Source organism: Alligator sinensis, unplaced genomic scaffold (genome assembly GCF_000455745.1).
Source record: "Alligator sinensis unplaced genomic scaffold, ASM45574v1 scaffold1283_1, whole genome shotgun sequence".
In the NCBI taxonomy this organism is placed as follows: domain Eukaryota; kingdom Metazoa; phylum Chordata; order Crocodylia; family Alligatoridae; genus Alligator; species Alligator sinensis.
Window position 1 is genome coordinate 2,402,534 of NW_005842091.1, and position 19,938 is coordinate 2,422,471.

General features: G+C 61.1%; 2 protein-coding genes across 4 annotated transcripts in view; one reads left to right on the plus strand and one right to left on the minus strand.

Annotated features, from left to right (window-relative positions):
* FLII (FLII, actin remodeling protein) overlaps positions 1-769 on the plus strand; it is a 17,083-nt gene extending 16,314 nt beyond the window's left edge. Inside the window, exon 30 of the mRNA XM_025204650.1 lies at positions 722-769. Coding sequence (XP_025060435.1) covers positions 722-769 — 48 coding nt within the window. The remainder of the gene's footprint in view (positions 1-721) is intronic.
* Positions 770-3,655: 2,886 nt separating this feature from the next.
* The window catches only part of LLGL1 (LLGL1, scribble cell polarity complex component), a 33,105-nt gene continuing 16,822 nt past the window's right edge, over positions 3,656-19,938 (minus strand). Inside the window, exons 5-23 of one of the 3 annotated variants that reach the window (XM_025204655.1) lie at positions 19,816-19,938; positions 19,562-19,724; positions 18,906-19,038; positions 18,112-18,166; positions 16,859-17,016; positions 16,563-16,780; positions 16,227-16,294; positions 13,250-13,400; positions 11,883-11,987; positions 11,080-11,372; positions 9,984-10,137; positions 9,398-9,551; positions 8,638-8,921; positions 7,895-8,159; positions 7,448-7,562; positions 7,207-7,301; positions 6,606-6,729; positions 6,229-6,308; positions 3,656-5,408 (exon numbers count right to left, since the gene is read on the minus strand). In XM_025204655.1, the coding sequence (XP_025060440.1) occupies positions 6,230-6,308; positions 6,606-6,729; positions 7,207-7,301; positions 7,448-7,562; positions 7,895-8,159; positions 8,638-8,921; positions 9,398-9,551; positions 9,984-10,137; positions 11,080-11,372; positions 11,883-11,987; positions 13,250-13,400; positions 16,227-16,294; positions 16,563-16,780; positions 16,859-17,016; positions 18,112-18,166; positions 18,906-19,038; positions 19,562-19,724; positions 19,816-19,938 (2,737 nt within the window). In that variant the 3' untranslated portion in view covers positions 3,656-5,408; position 6,229. Of the gene's footprint in view, positions 5,409-6,228; positions 6,309-6,605; positions 6,730-7,206; positions 7,302-7,447; positions 7,563-7,894; positions 8,160-8,637; positions 8,922-9,397; positions 9,552-9,983; positions 10,138-11,079; positions 11,373-11,882; positions 11,988-13,249; positions 13,401-16,226; positions 16,295-16,562; positions 16,781-16,858; positions 17,017-18,111; positions 18,167-18,905; positions 19,042-19,561; positions 19,725-19,815 lie in introns of all 3 variants that reach the window. The other 2 variants (XM_014520153.2, XM_025204654.1) reach the window with 2 other exon arrangements.

A 19,938-nucleotide genomic window follows, 5' to 3' on the forward strand; every position in this document is an offset into this window, starting at 1 on the left:
CCCCCAGCCCCCTACCCCTACAGCCCCCAACACTGGCCGGTGCTGCCCGTGCCTCCCTGCTGCTGGATCTGTCTGTGCTGCACTCAGCATGGCTGCAGCCAGCGGTGTGTGGTGCCTGCTTCCGCCTCCTTCCTCGGCACCAGAGAACTCAGGAGTGGCTGTGGAGGTGGCTTCTGCCCAGCCTCACACATGGCCTCTCTCATGTGCCTCTGGGCTCCAAGGAGGAGCAGGCTGTGCCATGCCTGGGGGCAGCGAAGGCTCTGGGCACCTCACTGGAGCCTGGGGACTGCAGCTGCGGGTGCACTTGGTGCAGGGAGAGCAGGGCACCGGCTGGGAGCTGGCAGCTGCTGTTCAACCCAGGCAGAAATGGTGGAAGCAGAGAGCAGCTGCTCCAGCCTGAACCCAGCTCACTGCCTGCCTGCTGCTGGGAGCAGGAGCAGGTTCAACCCCCACCCCCCATTCCCCAGGGTTGGAACAGGGGTGAGCGGCCGTCTGTGCCTTAGGGACCCACTGCCCCCCCACTGCTGCTGCTCCACACTGGGTGCTCCCTGCTGCTGGAGGGTAGCAGCACGGCCTCGCTGCCCCGTCCCTCCCTCATCCTGCAAATGCTCTCGGGCTCTGCCTTGAGGAGTCCAGGGTGCTGGGGCTGGCGTCGTGTTGTGGGGAATGCACCAACCCGTCCTAGCTCTGCACACGCCCAGACCCTGCTCCCTGCCCGCAGTGGGGCCTGAAGAGCTGCCATGCTGGGCTGAGCCCCAATGGCCTCTAGTGGCCCTGAGAGCGGGACAAGTGCGTGGCAGCACCCGGTGGGCACCACTCTGCTCCACAGCGTGAAGTAGGGGGTGCCGGGTCTTGCCCCCATCTTCCTCCTCCATCCCCAGCTCCAGGATCCCAGCGGGCTCTGCCCTCTGCTGCTGCTGTCTGTGCTCATGGGGTCAGGGATTCAGAGAGGGGCTGTGTGGGCCCATGCGCTGCATCATATCAATAAAATTGCACTTCACAGCAATCTGTAGCCCTGGTGGTGATTGTGGCAGAAGCAGGGGGTGGAGGGGAGGCTGTCCCTGCCTGTGCCCCCTCCCCAGGGAGCTGGCTGGGGCTGTGGGGCAGACTTCTGTGGAGCTGGCTCAGGGCAGGCACGGCAGGGGCATGGAGCTGTAATGCGTGGCAGGAGAAGGGTCTGACCACAAAGCAGGCCCCAGTACCAGGCCCAGAATCAGAAAATAAAGGATGGGAAGGGAGCTCAGGAGGTCACATCTAGTCCAAGCCCCTGCTCCAACCAGGACCAGCCTCAACTGCATCATCCCAGCCAAGGCTTTGTCGAGCCAGGCCTTAAAAACCCTCAAGGCTGGAGCTTCCACCACCGCTCTGGGTGACCTGCTCCAGGGCTTCACCCTCTTAGGGAGAAAATTCTTCCCCATATCCAACCTCAACTCCCCTTGCTGCAACTGGAGCCTATTGCTCCTTGCTCTGTCACCTGCCCCGACTGAGGACAGTCCAGCTCCAGCCTCTTTGTAACCCCCTGCAGGGAGTTGAAGGCTGCTATCAAGTCCCCTCTCAGGCTCCTCTTCTACACTAAATAAGCCCAGTTCCCTCACAAGTCACGCCCCCATCCCCAAAGCATTTTGTTGCCCTCCCCTGGACTCTCCCCAACTTGTCCACATCCTTCCTCTAATGGGGGCCTACAGCTGGACACGGGACTCCAGTGCCGAATAGAGGGAACAAATAACTTCCCTCATCCTGCTGGCAACGCTCCTACTACCAGTGCAGCCCAGGATGCCATTAGCCTTCCTGGCAACAAGGGCACGCTGCTGGCTCGTATTAAGCTTATTGTCCCCCGTCACCCCATACGAGCACAGACTTGCACAGCAAGCCATGCAAGGAAAGGCTGAGGAACCTGGGACTCTTCAGCCTGAAAAAGAGAAGGACGAGAGGGGACTTGATAGCAGCTTACCACTACATCAGAAGCATGCATCTAGGGCTCGGTGAACAACTGTTCACCAGGCACCCTTAGGAGAGACTAGGAGTAGTGGTCACAAACTCCTGGAAGATCGTTTCAGGCTCAACATTAGGAAAAGCTACTTCAGAACTAGGGTGTCCAGACTGACCATTACTCCTAGTGTGATCTTCCCAGGACTTTGGGTCAATGTTGAAATGTTTCAGGGATGACTCGAGGGAGGAAATGCTGCTGAAGTACCCTCTCTCCAATCTGTTCTTCCACCACAGTCTTGACAATGAAGTCAGCTGAGTGAAGAGGCATTAAATAGCCCAGCTTTCCCTCCAGAACAAGCTTGCCTTCTGCAAGGGACCTACTGTTTAGAGCAATGGTATAGCCACGATAATCCTGGAATTAAAAAGGCAAGGATTTTTTAGGGTAACATCTTGTACTGGACCAACTACATTGATCTCCTGATGGAGAAAGTCTTGCATTTGAGGGCTCATTATCCCCATCACAACTAGGAAGTTGGTCCAGTAAAAAGCCATCACTTTAAAGAAACCCTTACCTCTTTGGACAGACTTGGATCACTTTGTTAACTAGGAGTCATGAGGAATTGATCGCTCACTCTAATGACTGTAAGAATTGCAATTGCAAAAGCTTGCTTCTCTTCCAGGACAACACCCCTCACAGCACTGACAGGTTTAAAATGAGGGGCATCTTAGTAATGGAAAAGTTGTCTTCACGAGTCAGTGCGCTACAGGGGAGAAGACAGATGCTTAGAAATGTGGTAGAAATTTGTGGAATTTGCATTAAAAAAGCCTGACCTTATCTCCAACCCAGAAAGTTTGAGAAGCGTTTCTGAACGCTGTTTGCTTGCAGAACCGGCACTTTCCTTCACTTAAGGACCAACGTGGCGCGAATCTAAAGTTCAGCATCAGAATGATGATGCAGCCGTGATAGTCCAGGAGTTATACAGGAGACAAGGATTTCTTAGGGTGGCCTCTTCTGACCATCTAGTTGGATAGTTAGATAAGCTTTCAAATGCAAGAGGTGGGTGAAGGATGTCTTGCCTGCAGAAGCTTGTGCAACTCCATCCCAACGAGTAGAAGAGGTGACCTGAAGAAATCCTTGCTTCTCCAAAATTTCAAAGTAGGGCTGAGCAGAAGCTGACGAGATTTGGATTATGCAGGGCTCTGAGGAAAGAGAGAGGAAGCAACATCACGCTTAACATGGACTGAAAGAGAGGAACCGGAGGCTGAAGGGGAAAAGAAGAGAAGCGCATGGGCTGGGGTGAAGGGAGCATGGTCAAGGGAATGATGTCTGCCCCTCTGTACATGCAGGGGAGGGGATGGATCTTCAAACAAAAAAATCGATAAGCTGCACGTGCTAACAAAGTGCAGAAAGCCCTCTCGACATCGCCCCTTGCGTCCCGTAGCACCAAATACCCCATCACGTGGCCAAGCCCTGGGGGTGAGGGAAGCAGCTGCCCAAGGTCTGCAGATACCCAGCACCCCCGATGTGGAAGAGACCTGAGATACCCCCAACGCACATGACCTGCAAGACCCAGAGCCCAGATGGCAGTTGCTGCATCCCTGGCAGGGCCCAGCACCACCTCCCCCCAACCCAGTGATGCGCTCAGATACCCTGGACCCCCCTGCAGAGAGGAGCCCAGGGCTCTGGTTGCCCCCCCACCCCAAGCAGGAGCCCAGTGCTACGAGATATTAAATGCTTTATTTTCCATATTAAAAACCAGTATTTTTCCTATTTAATAACTAAACACTGCTAAATCCATCTTAACAAAAAGGTCACGAGGGGGTTGTGCTGCCAGGGATACTGGAGCCTGCCCCCAGGCTCCCCTGCCCAGGCACAGGACAGGGCCCAGAGATGCCCCAGATGGGGAGGGGCAGGGGGCAGCTCAGGCCCTCTGGCCCCAACTTGGCACATCCAGTTGTGCCTGCAAGGAAAAGCACCCGCAGGCCTCCATGGTCCCAGCTTACACCCCCACAGCCCCATCAGGCCTTGGCTCCCTTTGCCCTGCGCCACGGCACAGTAAACCCTGCTGCACCTGCCTGCGCCCCCTTGCTCTGTGGCAAGAAAGTGGGCAGGTCCCTGGCAGGGGAGCAGCGCTACAGCGAGCCACCCCCAGCCCCGCAGCTGGCCTGCCTGCAGGCCTCAGGGCCCCGCCTGCCCCGGCACAGGGGAGAAAAAGGAGCCAACTGCTCCGGAGATGGGAGCCGCTGCGTTAGCCCCACTGTGGGAAAACCCAGCCCAGCCTGCACAGGCAGAGGGGCAAGGTGCAAACCCAGTGAGAAGCCCTGCAGGGGTGAAGGAAGGAGCCAGGGCACCGGGAGCAGGAACCAGCGCAGGCAAAAGCCTTGCCCAGCTCAGAGGCTGGAGCAACCCCGGCCAGGCCCTCTACTCCCGGCCAGCAGGGCACTGGGCCCCCTGCACCCTTCCTAGAGGAGCCCAAACCACGCACCTTCAGCAGCCGCCAGCCCCACACAGGGGCTGGGTCAGTGCCAGGGGAGGATCCTAGCAGCACCCTAAAAGGAGAGCGCCGAGTCCCCGGTGGGGGAAGCCCTTGGAAAACCTGGTGTGTTGAAGGCCACTGTGTTTCTCCCCTGCCTGAGCGTGAGAGTGAGGACGCTCCCCTGCCTCCATGGGAGTCTGGACATGCTCCTCTGGGGTAGGGAGGGTGACAGGGACAGGCCTGTGCCCCACGGTGCTGGTGCTGCATGGCAGCCGTGTAGGTTTGTGCAGGGGACAAAGTGGGCACAGCGGTCAGGCCACTCCTCCCAGCTGGAGCAGCCACATGCAGAGCAAGGCCCTGGGCGCCAAGGGGGCACCACAGCCAGAGGAGTCAGGGCCCTTGGCATGGGCTGGTAGCAGGGGGCTGGCTGGGCTACATCTCCAGGGAGTTGGCACCAACAGGGAAGGTCCTCCGTGCCCTCAACCGTAGGCCTTGGCAAGCCGGTGAGCAGGGGTAAAAGCCCCATCCCCGTCCACAGCTCTGGTGCCACGGGGCAGCCCCGAGTGAGGAAGGTGCGCAGTGGGCATGAAGTCCAGGAGCTCCTGGGGGCAGGCCGAGAGCCATGTCCTGCAGCTCCTTCCATGTGCTCCTCAGGTGGGGGGGGGGATGGTGGAAGGGAAATAAGTGACGAACAAGTGTCTAAGACCTTCCAGGTCCAGTGCGTCCAGAGGGGCCCAGGCCCCTGCGCCTGCCCTGTCCATGCTGGCCGAGCTGTAGTGTTGTGCAGGGAGGGTCTCGGGGCAACGTCAGGTGGGGAGAAGTCCAACAGCCGCGCAGGCAGGGAGCCAACGGGCGCCAACGTCCAGTCTGGGTGTTAGGAAGGCGGCGGCAAGTCTACATTACGCGAGGGGCTCTGGGGAGAAGCGTTGTTGCATCCTGGGGGAGTCGCACATCTGCAAGGTCCGCGTAGGGTGCGGCCACAGTTCCATGGCAGCTGCCTTCCTGCACGAGAGCGCACATGTCGGCTGTCAGCAAGGCTTCGGGGGTGCAACAGCACACAGTTGCCTTCTTAAGGGGCAGGAGAGCGACTGGGGACGTGACCAGCCTGCGCAGGGACCCCTGGGCAATGGCACAGAGAACAGATCCTTCCCTTCTCCCTCCCCTGCCACCCCCAGCAAGGCAGCAGCAGTAGCTGGGCCAGGCAAGCCCCCCCTCCTTCAAGCACTGCCCTACAAGCTGCGGTCCCGGCTCATTCCCCCTTTGTCCCCCATAGAAAAAGCAACTTTCCCTCCTCCCCTTTCACTTCCAGCCTTGCAAACCCACAGAGGAGATTCATGGAAAAGCAGCTGTTTCCATGCGCAGCAGCTAAGCGGTTAGATGCACATATGATGCTGCCCTTCGCGGGGCACAGGCTGAGCTGCCAGGGGTCTTGGACCACCTGGATGGGCCCCAGGCCTCCAGGCAGACAGAGATGAATTGATGAAGGCCCAGGGTCTGCACCGTGGACACTCCCCACCAGGCAGGTGTCTCCAGCTAGGCTAGTCGGGCTCCCCAGGGCCTGTGGCATTAAGCCTGCCCTGCTCCATGCACTCTGTAACCCCTACTGCCCCCCTCCAGTAGCCCAGCCAAGGAGAGACCTACTGGGGCTACAGGGAGTGCTTAGCGTAGGGAGGCCAGGACAGCTGCAAGACAGGAGCCTGCCACAGAGGGGCAGCAGCCCTGCACGTCAGCCCAGGCAGCTCCTGGCTCTCAGAGGTGTACGCGGTGCCCTGACTCTGCCCAGCTGCCCTCTCCCCTCCCACAGCCCCGGGCTGCCTCGCACCTCACTTGATGAGGATCCCCAGCAACCGAGCGTCCTCCTCGCTTAGGATCCTCAGGTTCTTCTCGGCTTCCTCCGTGGAGCTGGGAGAGAGAAGGGCACAGTGTTTGCAAGACCCCTGCTGCGGCAGCGCTTCCAGGGCATCCCCCCACCCCTCCAGCACCGGCAGGCGAAGCTGGAAGCCCCTCGGCTCTGTGCACCGCTGGGGGCTCCCGGGTGCGGCAAAGCAGAGGCTCAGAGCCACAGAGAGGATATGCGGGCTTGGCCTGGGAAACCGGTCATGTCCACGTGCTGGGCTCTGCCAGGGGAGGGCAGAGCAGGCCTGAGATAGTCAGTGACACCCCAGCTGGAAAGCCCCAAGATGCCCCGTGCCCACTCACACCAGGAAGTCCTTCACTTCCTCCACAGTGATGTCCCCGGTGGAGTCCACCGGTGTCTCCAGGCTGCTGTTGGGGGAGTCAACGGGCGTCAGGGAGAAGGCGGCCTGGTGCTCCTCAGACGTCCCTGCGGGCAGGGAGCAAGGGCACTGCTGGGTGCTGGGGCCTCTCGTGCTAGCTCTAGAGGGGCTGCGCTGGCAGGCAGGTAGGTGCTGCCTGGAGCCAACACCGCCCCAGGGGCTGCTCCAATAATACGACCCACCCCCGCAACTGCAACCTGGGAAACACCTCCCAGCCCCCTGAGCCCAGGAGTGGCAAAGACACCCAAGCCAACCCCTCCTTCAGAAGGAGGCAGGGCCTGCAGGGCTGGGCTGCAACCCCACCACCCCACAGGGAGCCGCACAAGCTTGTGCCAGGGGGAGGCACAGACCAAGGGTAGCACTGCCAGGCACAGCTGGGTGCACACAGACCCCAGGGCTAGAGGAGCACCGTCTCTCCCACTGCAAGATTCATCCATCAGCACCCAGAGCAAGGGCAGCTGCAGAAGAGCAGGTCCCCACTTCCCCTGCAGGTGCCCCCCCCCCCCCCCCTGGCGTCTCCTTACGGTCGCTGTCAGCAGGGGAGTGGCTGGCCTCTGAGCCGGGAAGGACGTTCGTGCCATTGGCCTGGCTCATTTTTGGCGTCCCCGGGAAGCTGTTCCTGAAGGACAGAGCAGGAGGGGGGAGAGGGGCCACAATTCAGGCTCCCAGAGCCTGGCTTGAGGGCTGGACCACCATGGGATGATCCCTGAGCAACACCGTAATGCGTAGCCAGGTCACAGCCTTACCCCAGAGATCCCACCTTACCCCAGACAGGTGCCGTCGTGCCGCCGGGTGAGCTCCAGGTAACAGAGCGGCTCCGTGATATTTCGGGCGCTCAGGGAGAAGCGCTCGAACTCCGAGGGCGAGATCAGGTAGAAGCCTGTCGGGAGGGGACCCAGGACAGTGTCAGACACCCCCTGCTCGGGGTCACGGTGCTGGCAGAGCTGCCCAACATGGCTCTACCCTGGAGACGAGGCTCCCACTGCTTCCTTCCAGCCTCTAGCAGGCCTAGGATGGTTCACATCCCCATGGCCACAGCACCAGGGGGCAGGGCAGCATACAAGGACCCAGATGGCAGGGAGGCAGGGCTGGGAACAGCATATCCTGAAGCCAGCACTGCCTCCTGCTAGCAGGAGGTGGAGGTGCCCAGCACCTACAGACCCAGGAGTCCCCTCAGCTCCATGTCCCAGCCTGCCCTGTCCCCAGGCTCACCCTGGCCGTGCTTGGTAAAGACGCAGGAGGCGATGCCACTGATGTCCTCCTTGCGGATGCAGTCATAGTGTACCTGGGGCCGCAGGCCGGGCACAGAGAAGATGTGGATGTCGCCCAGGTTAGTGAGGCAGACCAGCCCGTGCTCTGCATAGTCCTCACAGGCCGCGCTGGCGAAGCTCACTAGCGCTACCTTCCGCACCCGGCAGCCTTCGTGCGCCGTCAGCTTGAACTTGGTCTTGGCGCTGACCTTGGGCAGCGTGAATACCTGGGAAGAGGCAGGGGAGTGAGGGGGTGGGGAAGTGAGAGAGGGATCCCCCCCCTGCACAGCTATAAGCCAGAGACCCATGAACCAAATCAGTCCCACGCCAGGGTCTCCAAGCTGCAACAGGCTGGGGTAAATGGCCTGCTTAGGAGCAAGCTGCCACAGAAGCCCCAGGCCTGTCCTGGCCACCAGCCACCCTTATGGGACAGGGCGCTGGGACTTTGCCCCAGAGCCCTGCACACAAGATGAGACCAAGCAGAGACACTCCCATCCCCAAATCCCTGCCAGCTCCCTCCTGGACTGGGCTGCACATCCCAGAACCTCTCTGCAGCACCCTGCAACTCTGGAGCCCCCGACCTGACAGGCTCTCCCCTTCGCAGGGACCTCTGCCTCTGGCTTCCTGGCCGGCCTGGGAGAGGCCAAGCAAGCAGAGGCAGCAGCTGGGAACTGCTTGCACCTGGGACACCAGCAAGCACCTCACCTTGAACTGTTCCTCGGAGGAGATGAGCACGGAGTGACTGCCCTGCATGTCGGGGGCTTTGGCCAGGTCCCGCGACACCTCGTAGGGCTCGGGCAGGGGGTTGCCACGGCCGTCCAGGACCGCGATGGACACGACAGGCGCGCGATGCATCAGCTGGATCTCCTTACCCAGCACGGCCTCCACTGCCCGCTCCGAAAACTTCTCCTGCGATGGCACCTCCAGCGCGTAGGCGAATACGGAGCCCGAGTTGGTGCCTGCCCACATGGTGGGCCCGTGGTGCGTGGCTGTGGGCGAGCAGCACTGGTAACACCCTGCCTCTCCCTGGGGCCCCATGGATGCCAAGTTCTGGGTCATTAGCACCAAGGAGCTCAAGCAGGGAAGGACAGCTGTCCGAGAGACCTTAGGCAAGCGGCACAGGCTGCTCCGCAGCTTTAGAGAGCAGCAGAGGGTTCGCAGACAGCTGTTAACACTGCCTCAGCTGCAGCGAGATGGTCCCTTCACCCCCACGCTTCAGGGCAGAGGCTGGGCACTATGGGGGTCAGGAAGGAAAAGCCCGTTCCTTTGTGCAGTGTTGTACCATCAAGGGCACAGAGGCTCTTTCCCGACTCCCAGGCTTCTTGCCTTCGCTACCAGCAGAGAGAAGGGGCCCAGCCCAGCTTGGCACTGCCCATGCCAAGCTCTTGCAGCAAGCCCTCCCTCCTCCTGCAGCCCAGGGGAAGTGACCGCCAGCAATCACACGCGGACAGTCCTGAGGGCTCACCGTCTCGCAGGAAAGTGTCGGCAAAGTAGAGGCAGCGCACCACGCCCGAGAGCGAGTCGTCAGCCGACCGGGGCTCGATCCGCCTCTGCACGGGCGTCATCTCCACCTCGGGAGGCCCTGCCTGCTCCGCCAGCTGGGCATTAGCTTCCTGCACCTGCAGGACCAGATGCCAACCCAAGATCAGAGGGGGCTCGGGGATCAGCTTCAGGTCACAGCCCTGAGGCAGCAGGGGTCCGGGGGGAAAGTCAAACAATGATGGGAAGCAAAGAGGGTCCAGTGGCTGCGACCTGAATTCAGCTCCCTACTCTGCCACTGACCCCCCATTTGACCCCAGGCAAATCACTTAGCCCCTCTCCATCACACTGAGCTTCCTTCCCTCCTGGGAGGACCCAAGGTGTCACAGACAGCTCCCCCCAAAACACAACTTGTGCCTTTGACAGAACTCCTGAGCAGAAGGAAGAGATATCCTGCTGGGTTTATCCATCAGCAGCTCAGGCCTCCCCTGCCCTGACAGATTTGCCAACAGTGAGAGCAGAGCAGCAGCTACAGCAGATTCCCATAGGGGAGCTTGCATGCCCATGCTCACCTTGCTGGAGGGGCTGCTGGTGGGGACCCGCTTCTTGCCAGAGACGCGGCTCTTGCGGATGCGGCGGAAGGACTGGCGCAGCGACTTCTTCAGGGACTTCACACGGGACAGGGGCCCCTCCATGGCCAGGGAGTCGTTGGGGTGCAGGGTGCATCTGCAGGCAGACATAAGTGCTTCAGGCTGGCATGCACCAAGGGCTCCTCCAGCCCCAGCACAGAGGGTGACCACCCTCCCCTCTTAGAGCACATGCCTGGCTCAGCCCGAGCAGAGCCAGCTGCACATGCCAACTCCTGGACCAAGCCCTAAACTGGGGGTAATTGAGACTAAGCTCCACCCATCAGCTCAGAGCACAGAGCCATGCTGCTGGGATTATGCCATCTCCCTTGGTCCCAGCAATAAAATATGGCTTGTACCACAGGCCACAGCCTCTGGGGGCACCTCACCAACCTGGACAAAATGCAGTTGGGGGGCAACGGCGGCCCCAGCAAGGTTATAGCTCCCTCCTTGGCAGGCTGCAGTGCCAGATAGCAGGTGGGGGCACAATGGCTTGAGAGCCAGCCATACTTGTAGTCACAGCTGAGAGAGCCCCCAGCACCAGCCTGGCACGTGGACAAGCCAGCTGGGATGATGGCATTGCGCACGGAGGTTGCCAAGGCCCCTGCTACATGTTGCATATGTTGTGCAATTCACTGGTTAAATCGCAATAAAATTTAAACCAGTCACATGTGCAAAGCAAGTATCACACCATACAAAGGAAGCCAGATACAAAGCGAGTGCCTGAAAGTGTGCAGCAACTCTGTAACTGGCTTTATCCAGCTTTCATTTGAATGTGTGGCAGGGACCTGAGCAAGACAGCATTGGCTTCTCCAAGTTGAGCCAGGGTCCACGCAGCACGCGGGCATAGAGCAGCCCCATGACCCAATGGGGTCCAGACAGGGGCCAGGAGCATCTGAGGGCTCCCTAGGAAGGGTGCTCAGTGGTGCAGAGGTCAGGAGATGCCAATTAATCACCCCTTCCTCTGTTCTGGGGCAAGGGGCATGAAGAGTCACCTCCACGGGCACCGAGTCCTAAGCATCACCCTGTGGCACAGCCTCACCTGGCCAGCACGGGGTTGCGGCGGTAGTAGTCGAAGAGGCCGAAGCCATGGCTGGTGCCAAAGGCAACGAGGTTCCACTCAGAGTGGAGGGTGACGGCGGGGACGGCGGCTGGGGGCAGGCTCTGCACCAGGATGCTGGGCTGGAAGCCAGGGGTGAAGGCGATGGTGCCGTTCTTGGGCGCCAGCCGGTCATGTCCCTTCCAAGTGAAGCCCTCGCGGTCCTGCAGCAGGTCCAGCGTGGCCACACTGATGGCGTGCTCTGACTTCTCATCACTCAGCTCCATGACAAGCACCTGCAGGGAGCCCAGGGGACAGTGGCACTCAGGCAGGGGCCTGGGCTCTTGGTTTAGAACGGGGTCCAGGATCCACTCCAACCCCAGCCAGGCTTGGGATAGCCCAGCCCTTGGTTTGGCCAATGCAACCCACAGCTGGCAGGGAACGGGGGACACGACTCTCAGCTCAGACACGGCTGGGTACCTCAGTAGAGGGCAGAGGCAGGTGGCTGCTCAGATGGGAGCCTTAGTGCTGGAGGGGGAGTGCCCAGAACAGGGGCAGAGGAACAGGCCAGGCCAGGCCAGACACCCCAGGGCTCATGAATGAACAGACGGTGCCTCTCCAAAAAGAGGCAGAGCCTCCCCAGCTGGGAGACATTGGCTGGGGAGAGTGCAGCCGCATCAGCCCCTTGGCCCTCAGGGAGATGCCCAAGAGGTCAAGGGTCTAGAGAAAGGGAATGGCTGCTCTCACTGGATGCTCCCGCACCCCCAAGACAGGGCCAGGGGGCCGTTTCCCCAGCACTGCCCTACCTGCCCTGCAGTGCCAGCCACCACCATCCTGGCTGTATATTTGCACAGCGCAATCTTCTGGATGCCCAGCCGGGGGTCATCACTGTAGGGGTCGAAGCAGCCGACCTGCGCGATGGAAAGAGGGAGCAGGGGGTCAGGAGCTGTAGACACAAGCCAGTGGAAGCTCAGTGCTGCTTTCAGGCTGGTCTCCAGCAGGATGAACATACACACTGCTAGGGTCCTCCACTCCGCTGTCCCAGGGCCAGGCCTCAACGCAGACCATCCCCCTGACTCCATTGGGATCAGCCATGCAGGCTTTGGCTCCCAACTGGCCTGGAGGAGACCAGCTTTCCCCAGGAGTTTCCCTCTGGCACTGAAGCTTGAGCCAGGGCACTGCAGGTCACCTGAACGAGCTGATGCAGATCTGGGTGTTCAGACACTGAGGCACAGCCCAGGGGGACAAAGACTATGGGATGCCCCCCCCAGGACCCCGGTAACCCCCTCCCCCATCAGCACTGGGGCACCTCTGGTCACACGGTGGGACTCCAGTGAAACAGAAGTGGGTACCAGGCTGTGCCAGCTCTGTGCCCGGCAGAGCAGCACAGATGGATGCTGCATGACCATGCACACAGTGTGTGCACAGCCCTGCCTGCAGCTGTGGCAGCGGAGGCTACTTGGGAGCTAACCAGTTAGTATCCTTGATGCCCAGCACAGACAAGGGGCTGCAAGCACTGGAGCAGAGGTGGCTGGAAGAGACACGGGCTCCCTGCGTCCCACCCCCACGGGAGCAGCAGAGCTGTGGGGCATTGCCAGACTCCGGGAGGCCGACGCAGTGCCCTAGCGAAGGGGGCAGCAGTGCAGGAGGGCCTGCACTCCTCAGCAGGTTGGGTCCCACCAGCTGGCGCTGGGCCTTGGAAGCTGCCAGCTCGATCACAATCTGTCTGGGTCTCGCTGGAAGCTGAGACTGATACAATCTGTCACCCACACGGAGATAACACACCTGCTGGCGCCCAGGCACCAAGCCAGCACTGCCCTGGCTGCTGACGCCAAAGATGCCTGCCAGGGATGCTGGGCACAGGCTTAGTCAGGGCAGCTTGGAGCACGGACTGCAGGCCCACTGCTCTTCACAGAGCAAGGCTGAGCTTCCCCCTCACTGCACTTTAAGTCCATGGGGGCCCTCAGCAGAATCCAGAGTCACTCCAGATTCACACTGGTGCAGCCAAGCAGTCTGGCCCAGAAGGCCAGAAACAAGGTGGGGAAAGAAGGCCTTAGGACAGGGGGCGCTGGCATAGATGATGCCCCTTGGGGGTCACTTAGGTGAGCGCGCCAAGCTTCCTCTCCCTCCCCTAGCCAGCAATGTTCAACCAGGAGGGTGGAGGCCGCGGTACCTTGCGGAAGGGCGGCCACTCTTCCTCGGCCTGGTTCAGGCTGTCATTGTGCTCGCAGTCGGTCTGGAAGATGTTGGCTGTGCCCAGCTTGTACAGTGGCTTCAAGGACACCCCCGACGCGTCCCAGAAACGGACTGTGCCGTCCTCATGACTGTGAGGGGAGAAAGAGAGCACACCTGTCATTGCATGATGAGCTGGCATGGGACTAGCCCTGCTTCACGCTGCAGCCCTGACAAGCCACAAGCTAGTACTGGCCCCTACATGTCCCCACCCTGCAGGCAGCCAGAAGCAAGCATCTCCACCCTGGCAGAGCCTGGGACTGGCCGTGAGCCCCTGCCAGCCTGGCCCGAGCAGACATGCCGGCCACACCCCACGCCCAGGTCAGGACAGTGCTCGCCTCCCCTGAAGGCCCTCGCCAGGTCAACCCACCTGATCAACTCCCACCTGAAGCGAGCAGCAGAGCCAGAACCGCTGCCCTGGGCTATGAGCAGGGGAGGGAGGGGAAGGGGCATTCACAACCACAGAAAACTAGGGGTGGAAGGGACCTCGGGAGGTCACATCTAGTCCAACCCCCTGCTCAAAGCAGGATGAGCCCCAGCTCCATCATCCCAGGCAAGGCTTTGTCCAGCCCGGTCTTAAAAACCACCAAGGATGGCGATTCCGCCACCTCTCTGGGTAACCTGTGCCAGTGCTTTACTACTCTACTGAGAAAGTTTCTTAATATCCAACCTAAAACTTCCCTTGCTGTGACTTGAGCCCATTGCTCCTTGTTCCGTCATCTGCCACCACCATCCTCTTTCGAACTCCCCTTCAGAGAATTTGGGGAACGGGCCAGCAAACGCTTGTTCCATCTTCATACCAGGGAGGCATCAACCCCTCTAGCCATTAGGAGGAGTTCCCAGGTACGAGCAACACCTGGACCCTGCTTGATGTTCCTCACCCAGAGTTAAGGACATGCTTCCCACTGAACCCAGGCAGCTGCTCCCAACACCTCCATCAGCCCTGCTTCAGGCTGTGCGAGTTAGCTCAACTCTGCAGACCAGATGAGGGCAGGAGTCCCTGACCCAGAGGTAATGCACTAGCCAGATGCTGCTCTGCCCTGGGCTGGTACCAAGCATTTGCAGCTCTCCCCAGCTCAGCAACGTGCAGCACTTCCAAGTTAGAGGCACAGAAGCTAGCACAAACCAGCCAAGGTACCAGCAAGCCTGCTGCCAAGCCAGGCCCCGTCAGGAGCAACTGAGTGTGGGCAGCCGTCTCCTGGTCCTGCCTCCCCGGTCTCTGCTCAGACCAGGCTGGAGCTTTGCATTGACACCGCACACCCCCGGCCTTGGCCTCCACCCCTCTCAGACTGCCATTCCCTTGCTCCCCAGCTCTGGAGAAACCGAAGGGGGCAGTGGCATGAAGGCAGCCAGGTTTCCAGATGAATAATGCAGGCATGCTGGGGAATAACAAGGGGCTCTGTGCCGACTGCATGGAGCTAGCTGTGCCTCCGGTCAGCCCTTCTCTACCAGCTGCCCCCAGCCCCCCCTGGCAGGCAGGTACTCGAGGATTTCAATGCCTTCCTCTGCAACAACACAGTTCCCCCCCCGCCATCAATGCCTCTGGGAACAGGGGACACAAGGCCTGCCTCCGCTCTAGGACACCCCTTCCAGAGCACCCCTCTCCCTGGCTCTTCCAGAGCAAGGAAAACCCCCTCCCCACGTCTGCAGCCATGCCGAGCTCTGCAGGATACCCATGTGGTCAGCCAGCAATTGGGAGGACGGCCTCCTGTGGAAAGCCAAGGTCGGAGCCCTGGGAGGCTGCACCAAGCCTGCCCTACCCTGCCTACAGCCCTGGCTGGTGCCACGAGCACTGTTTGCACCAAGCCTGCCCACAACTCTCCAGGGAAGCAGTTTCCAAGGAACGGGGCCTGACCCGACCTTCACAGCTCCCAGAGCCCTCTGGAGCCCAGGAAGCAGCCCTTGCACCTCCGCAGCTGGGCCACAGTTTGAGGCGAGGAGCTGACAAGACACGCAACATAACTGCAGGTTGCTGAGCCCACTGCACATGGCCGTTCACTGCCCTCAGGGCTAGCAATGCTGCCCCCGCCCCAGCCTGGGGTTCTCCTCAACCCACATGGGACACTGGGGTTTGCCCACCAGCTTCGACCCCCGAGGCCCACAGCTCAGCTGTCGCATGCAACTCAGGCCCGGCCATGAGAGAGCAGCCGCCTTATTGACTGGGGCTGTCCGTGGGGTGGCAAGGAGGCAGCGTGGGGGCACTACACTCCCCAGGCAGGAGTCTAGTCTAGACAGCACGGAGGGACGCTGCCAGCTGACCCAAGCCCCCAGCTGCATGGGGCCGTCCGCATGCTGGCTGCCAGGGGAAAGGCACTTCGCTGCATGCCCCAAACGTCGGTGGGGCTCTGATCCCCACCAGCTACGCATCTGCCGGTTCACAAGCCTGGCCTGTGTGTTCGGAGGGACTGGCACAGCCCTGAGCCAGCAGCGCTGCTGGCTCCGAGGCGGCGCCGCTTGGCCAAGAGCGAGACAATGAAAAGCAAGGAAGAGAGAACAAACAGCGACACATTCCTGCCCCGCAGCCAAACCAGACAGGGGCCACGAGCCCACCCAGCCATCAAGGAAGGGCTTCACCACCACTGGCCCATCCCACACCCCGCTTGGGCTTTCCACTCCTCTCTCCTCCCCACACACCCCTCCACGCTGCACCCCCAATGTCCTGCCCTGCTGCTCCGCCCGTTGGACCACTCTGCCTCTCACTTTGCTGCCCCAAGAGCCCTTCAGCCCAGCCCCCTGGCAGCCCAGAGATGCCAGCCTCGTGGGCACAGGCTGCAGGCAGGGCGAGACCCACTGGGTCCCCAGAACCCAGCAAGGGAGGAAACTTCCATGGGGAAGCGCCTGCCCAAGGTGGCATCTTAGTGCGGCCCTTCACACCAGGGTATTGCAACAGGCACTGAGGGCAGCTGGCACATACTTACCCTGTGAGGAGAAAGCCCCTCTGGGTGGGCTCCTGGGCCAGGTTTTTCCCTCCATCAATTGGCCAGTTCTAGAGAGAAAGAGAGACAGTCAGGTGGGGCGAGAGGACATTACATGACAGCCAGTCACCAGGTACCCTCACCCACATCCCTCCACCCTGCCATGACCACCCAGCAGGGCTCAGCCACCCCACCAGGAGAGCAGAGATTCCCCCACAAACTCCCCATACCAACCACTTCCCCTCATAGCCTCAAATGGACTCTGGCCCTGCTGCGACAGGCCTTTTGTCCTATGGGAGTCCAGCCCAGCCCCACCTTCCCTGGGAACGAAGGACTCACCACAGAGGAGAGCTGCGGGTTCTGCTGCTCCCCCGCGCTGATGATCCTCTCCCACAGCTTCAGGGGGACGTTGGAGATGTGGTAGGAGCAGGTGATGGCGGACGAGTGCAGGGGTGCCAGGTAGGGCGCAGGGACCGTGGGCCAGCCGGGTGTCTGCAGGTCGATGACCACCAGCTCCTCCTCCACCAGGACCACCAGGGCTCGGGGGTTGTCGAACTCTACAAAAGCAGCAGAATGAGTTAGGCTTGGCTGGGAGCTGCTGGGAGCCTCTGGGGTGCAGAGGGTGGGCCACATACCCCCCTCGGCTGCCTCAGTGTTGTGTACAGTGAAGAAGTCGATGACGCGGGAGGTGAAGTCCAGGGTGACGAGGGTCTGTCCCTGCAGGACGCTGACGCAGTGCCGGTCTCCGTAGCTGGCACGGGGCATGCCCCCGCTGAAGATGATGAAGTGGCTGCTGCAGGCAAAGAGGGCAATGGTCAGAGCTGTCCCAGCTGAGGACAAGACAGGGCTGGGAACAGAGCCTCCAACAACCCCAGCTCCACCACAGGAGCTTGTTAAAAGGGGCGTGGGACTTTCCGATTGCACCAGGCATAGGCGATGCCAGCTGTGGGGGTGGTGGGAGTCTGGCCATAGCACCGCCCTGCTGTTAGGTCCCAAGCCTGGGCAGACTGACATGTGGTGCCCTGCTCCGAGGGGACTGTGGGCAGGCTTTGCATGAGGAGGTTCTCGGGCATGGAGAGGCAAAGCCAATGGCAGCCCTGCCCGCGGGGGGCAGAGAGGAGGGGACCACGACAGCAGGCCAGCACCACGGAGGCCTTGGAAGCAGAGCAAGAGACAGCAGGGAGCTGGAGCCATCACTAAGCGAGCACCCCATGGCCCCCGCAGCTCAGCAGCCCCAACGCCTCCCTGGGACAGCCCCAGCCCCAGCCAGCTGTGCCAGATGTTCTCCAGCCCCTGTGCACAGCCTGGGTGGGCGGACTGCAGAGGCGCAGGCAGGGGCTCGGCTGCATCCTGCCGGCAGCACTGAGCAAAGCCTCCTGCCTTTCCCTGGCCAGGCCAAGCATGCTGCGAGGTGGAGGGTCATGGCTAAAGGGAGACAAGGAGCAGCGCTGTCCACTCCAATCAACAACCTCCTGCCCCAGCCTTGTGCGGGGTGGAGGATTGGCAAGGCATTTCCCTCAGCTGCTTGGGGACTGGAGTCTCTTGCAGCACTGGGCTCTGGCCGTGCGTGTTGGCCTTTCCCCTTCCTTGGGCCTGTGGGCTGCATTCAGCCCCTGCTTTGGGCCTCACAACATACTCGGATCTCCCACCCCCAGCTTTCCCCACCAGCCCATCCCCTGCCAGGGCAGGGAGCCCCTTCTCAGTCTGCCAAGGACATGCTCTGAACAGCACCAGTAGAGTTTTGGGGAATTTCCCCCCCTGCACATGCTGGGTCCCTCAGCTCCCATGCCTGCAGCTGGTGGGATGGTGCCATATGGGCAACCCCGTGGCAACAGCCCAGCAGCCCCTGGGAGCAGGCAGCCTAGAACCGTGCTGGCATGGGACGTACCCGGACTCGCAGGTCCTCCACAGGATCTTGTTGATGGCTTTGCAGGGGAAAGGACCTGCAAGAAATGAGGGAGAGGATATATTAGATGCAAGCTCCTATGGGCCGTCAGTCTCGGTCCTTGCGGCGTGCAACCCAGCTTCTCCAAGCATCAGCTGGAGCCTGGTGCACGCTCCCCACACGGTTCCCTTGCATGAGGCAGATGCCCAGGGCGGCTCATTGTGCAGACTTGACATCCAATCTGCCCCTGCAAGAGGGCCCTGGACACCACCTTCATCCCTGTTCTGGGCTGGTCCTTCGGGTGGCATTGAACTAGGCGAAGGGCCTGAACTGCACACCCTCTAAGCCAGCTGGGCAAGGCATCTCCTCACAGGAGGGCAGCCAGAAAGGCCAGGTAAGAAGTCAAATCCCTCAGGAGAGCTTCACCCGTCTCACCAGGGAGTGCTACCAGCTCCAGGGACTCCCAAAGCCAGTCAGGGCACCCTGGCCTACTACAGCAGTCAGGCAGAGAAGAAACACCTCCTCTGGCACCACGATGAGACCCAACCAAACCCCTTGCGCCTGGACCCACAGCTGACATGCCAGGGATTGCTCCCCACCCAGCAGAGGACTTCCAGCGCTCACACTTATGGCTGCAGGGGGGGTCCAGGTGCTGCATGAGGCAGGGGTGAAGCCTGGGGTCACACATGCCCGCACCCGCTCTCCTGCTAGAGCAGGGGGCAGGAGAAGTCAGGCATGACTAGAGAAGCCACCAAGCAGCATGGGGGGGAGCAGGCCGCGAGGCCAAGCCAACTCACCATAAGGGATGGTGGACAGGAGGGGCTGCAGCGTCTTCTGGCTAGAGCTGTTCAGAGACCACACCATGTAGCCGCCATCGCTGTGCGAGCTCACCACCGTCTTGCCGCTCCGCTCCCAGGTGAGGCTTTCCAGCTGCTGAGGGGGACAACCGGGGCCGTGAATCGGAGACTGGGAGAAGCCAAGGGGTCCTCAGGGAAGGGCCCGAGCAAACCCTTGATGAGCCAAGAGGAAAGGGAGCCCTTGGCTTGCTCATGGGGGGCGTGCGCGGGGGGGAATTAAGCCAGTGTTGGCTGCTTGAGGGCTACTTTGATGCAGATTGTGGATGCATTTGTGGGGGAAGCTGCATCCTAACCAGCTGCTGCCCAGGTCAGTGGAGGGCAGGTCCGAGGCATCAGCCAGGAGCATGTCAGCTACACGAGTCTCCCCAGCCCTCAAGGAGGAGCCTAGTTAAGGTGTTCAGGACTAAGCACAGCTCCAGGGCCAAGGCCAGCAGCATCCAGGCAGCTCTGGGCCACGAGAGAAGGGAGGCAACTCCTTCGGGTGTGGGAGACACGGACACTTGCTGGGGAAGTGCAGACATCTGCCTGCCCAGCTGTGCAATGGGAGGCACAAAGCGTCTCGGGCACCTGGCCAGCCCCTGCCCACCTCACGGTACCTGGTTGCCCAGGAAGAGATGGTCGACCTTCCTTGCGATTTCGTCCCACACGACCACCAGCCCCCGGCTGTAGCCGATCAGGATCTTGCTGGGGTCTTGCGGATGCTCCTGAAGGGATTCGACTGGCCCCAGGGCCTTCCCACAACGGTAGTCGTCAGGCACGCTGCCATAGCGGGGAACAAGGGAGCACAGTCAGGCCCCTCGCTGCCCCCCAGCCCCGGCTCCAGCCCCGGTCCTGGCCCCAGCCCCCTCACCTCTGCAGGATCTCATCCTGGAACAAGGCTTTGTCCTCCAGCAGGGTCAAGCCAGAGAGCTCCAAGAAGTAAACGCCCCCGCCCTCGGTGCCCAGACAGGCCACGTCGCAGGCCGACTTCAGC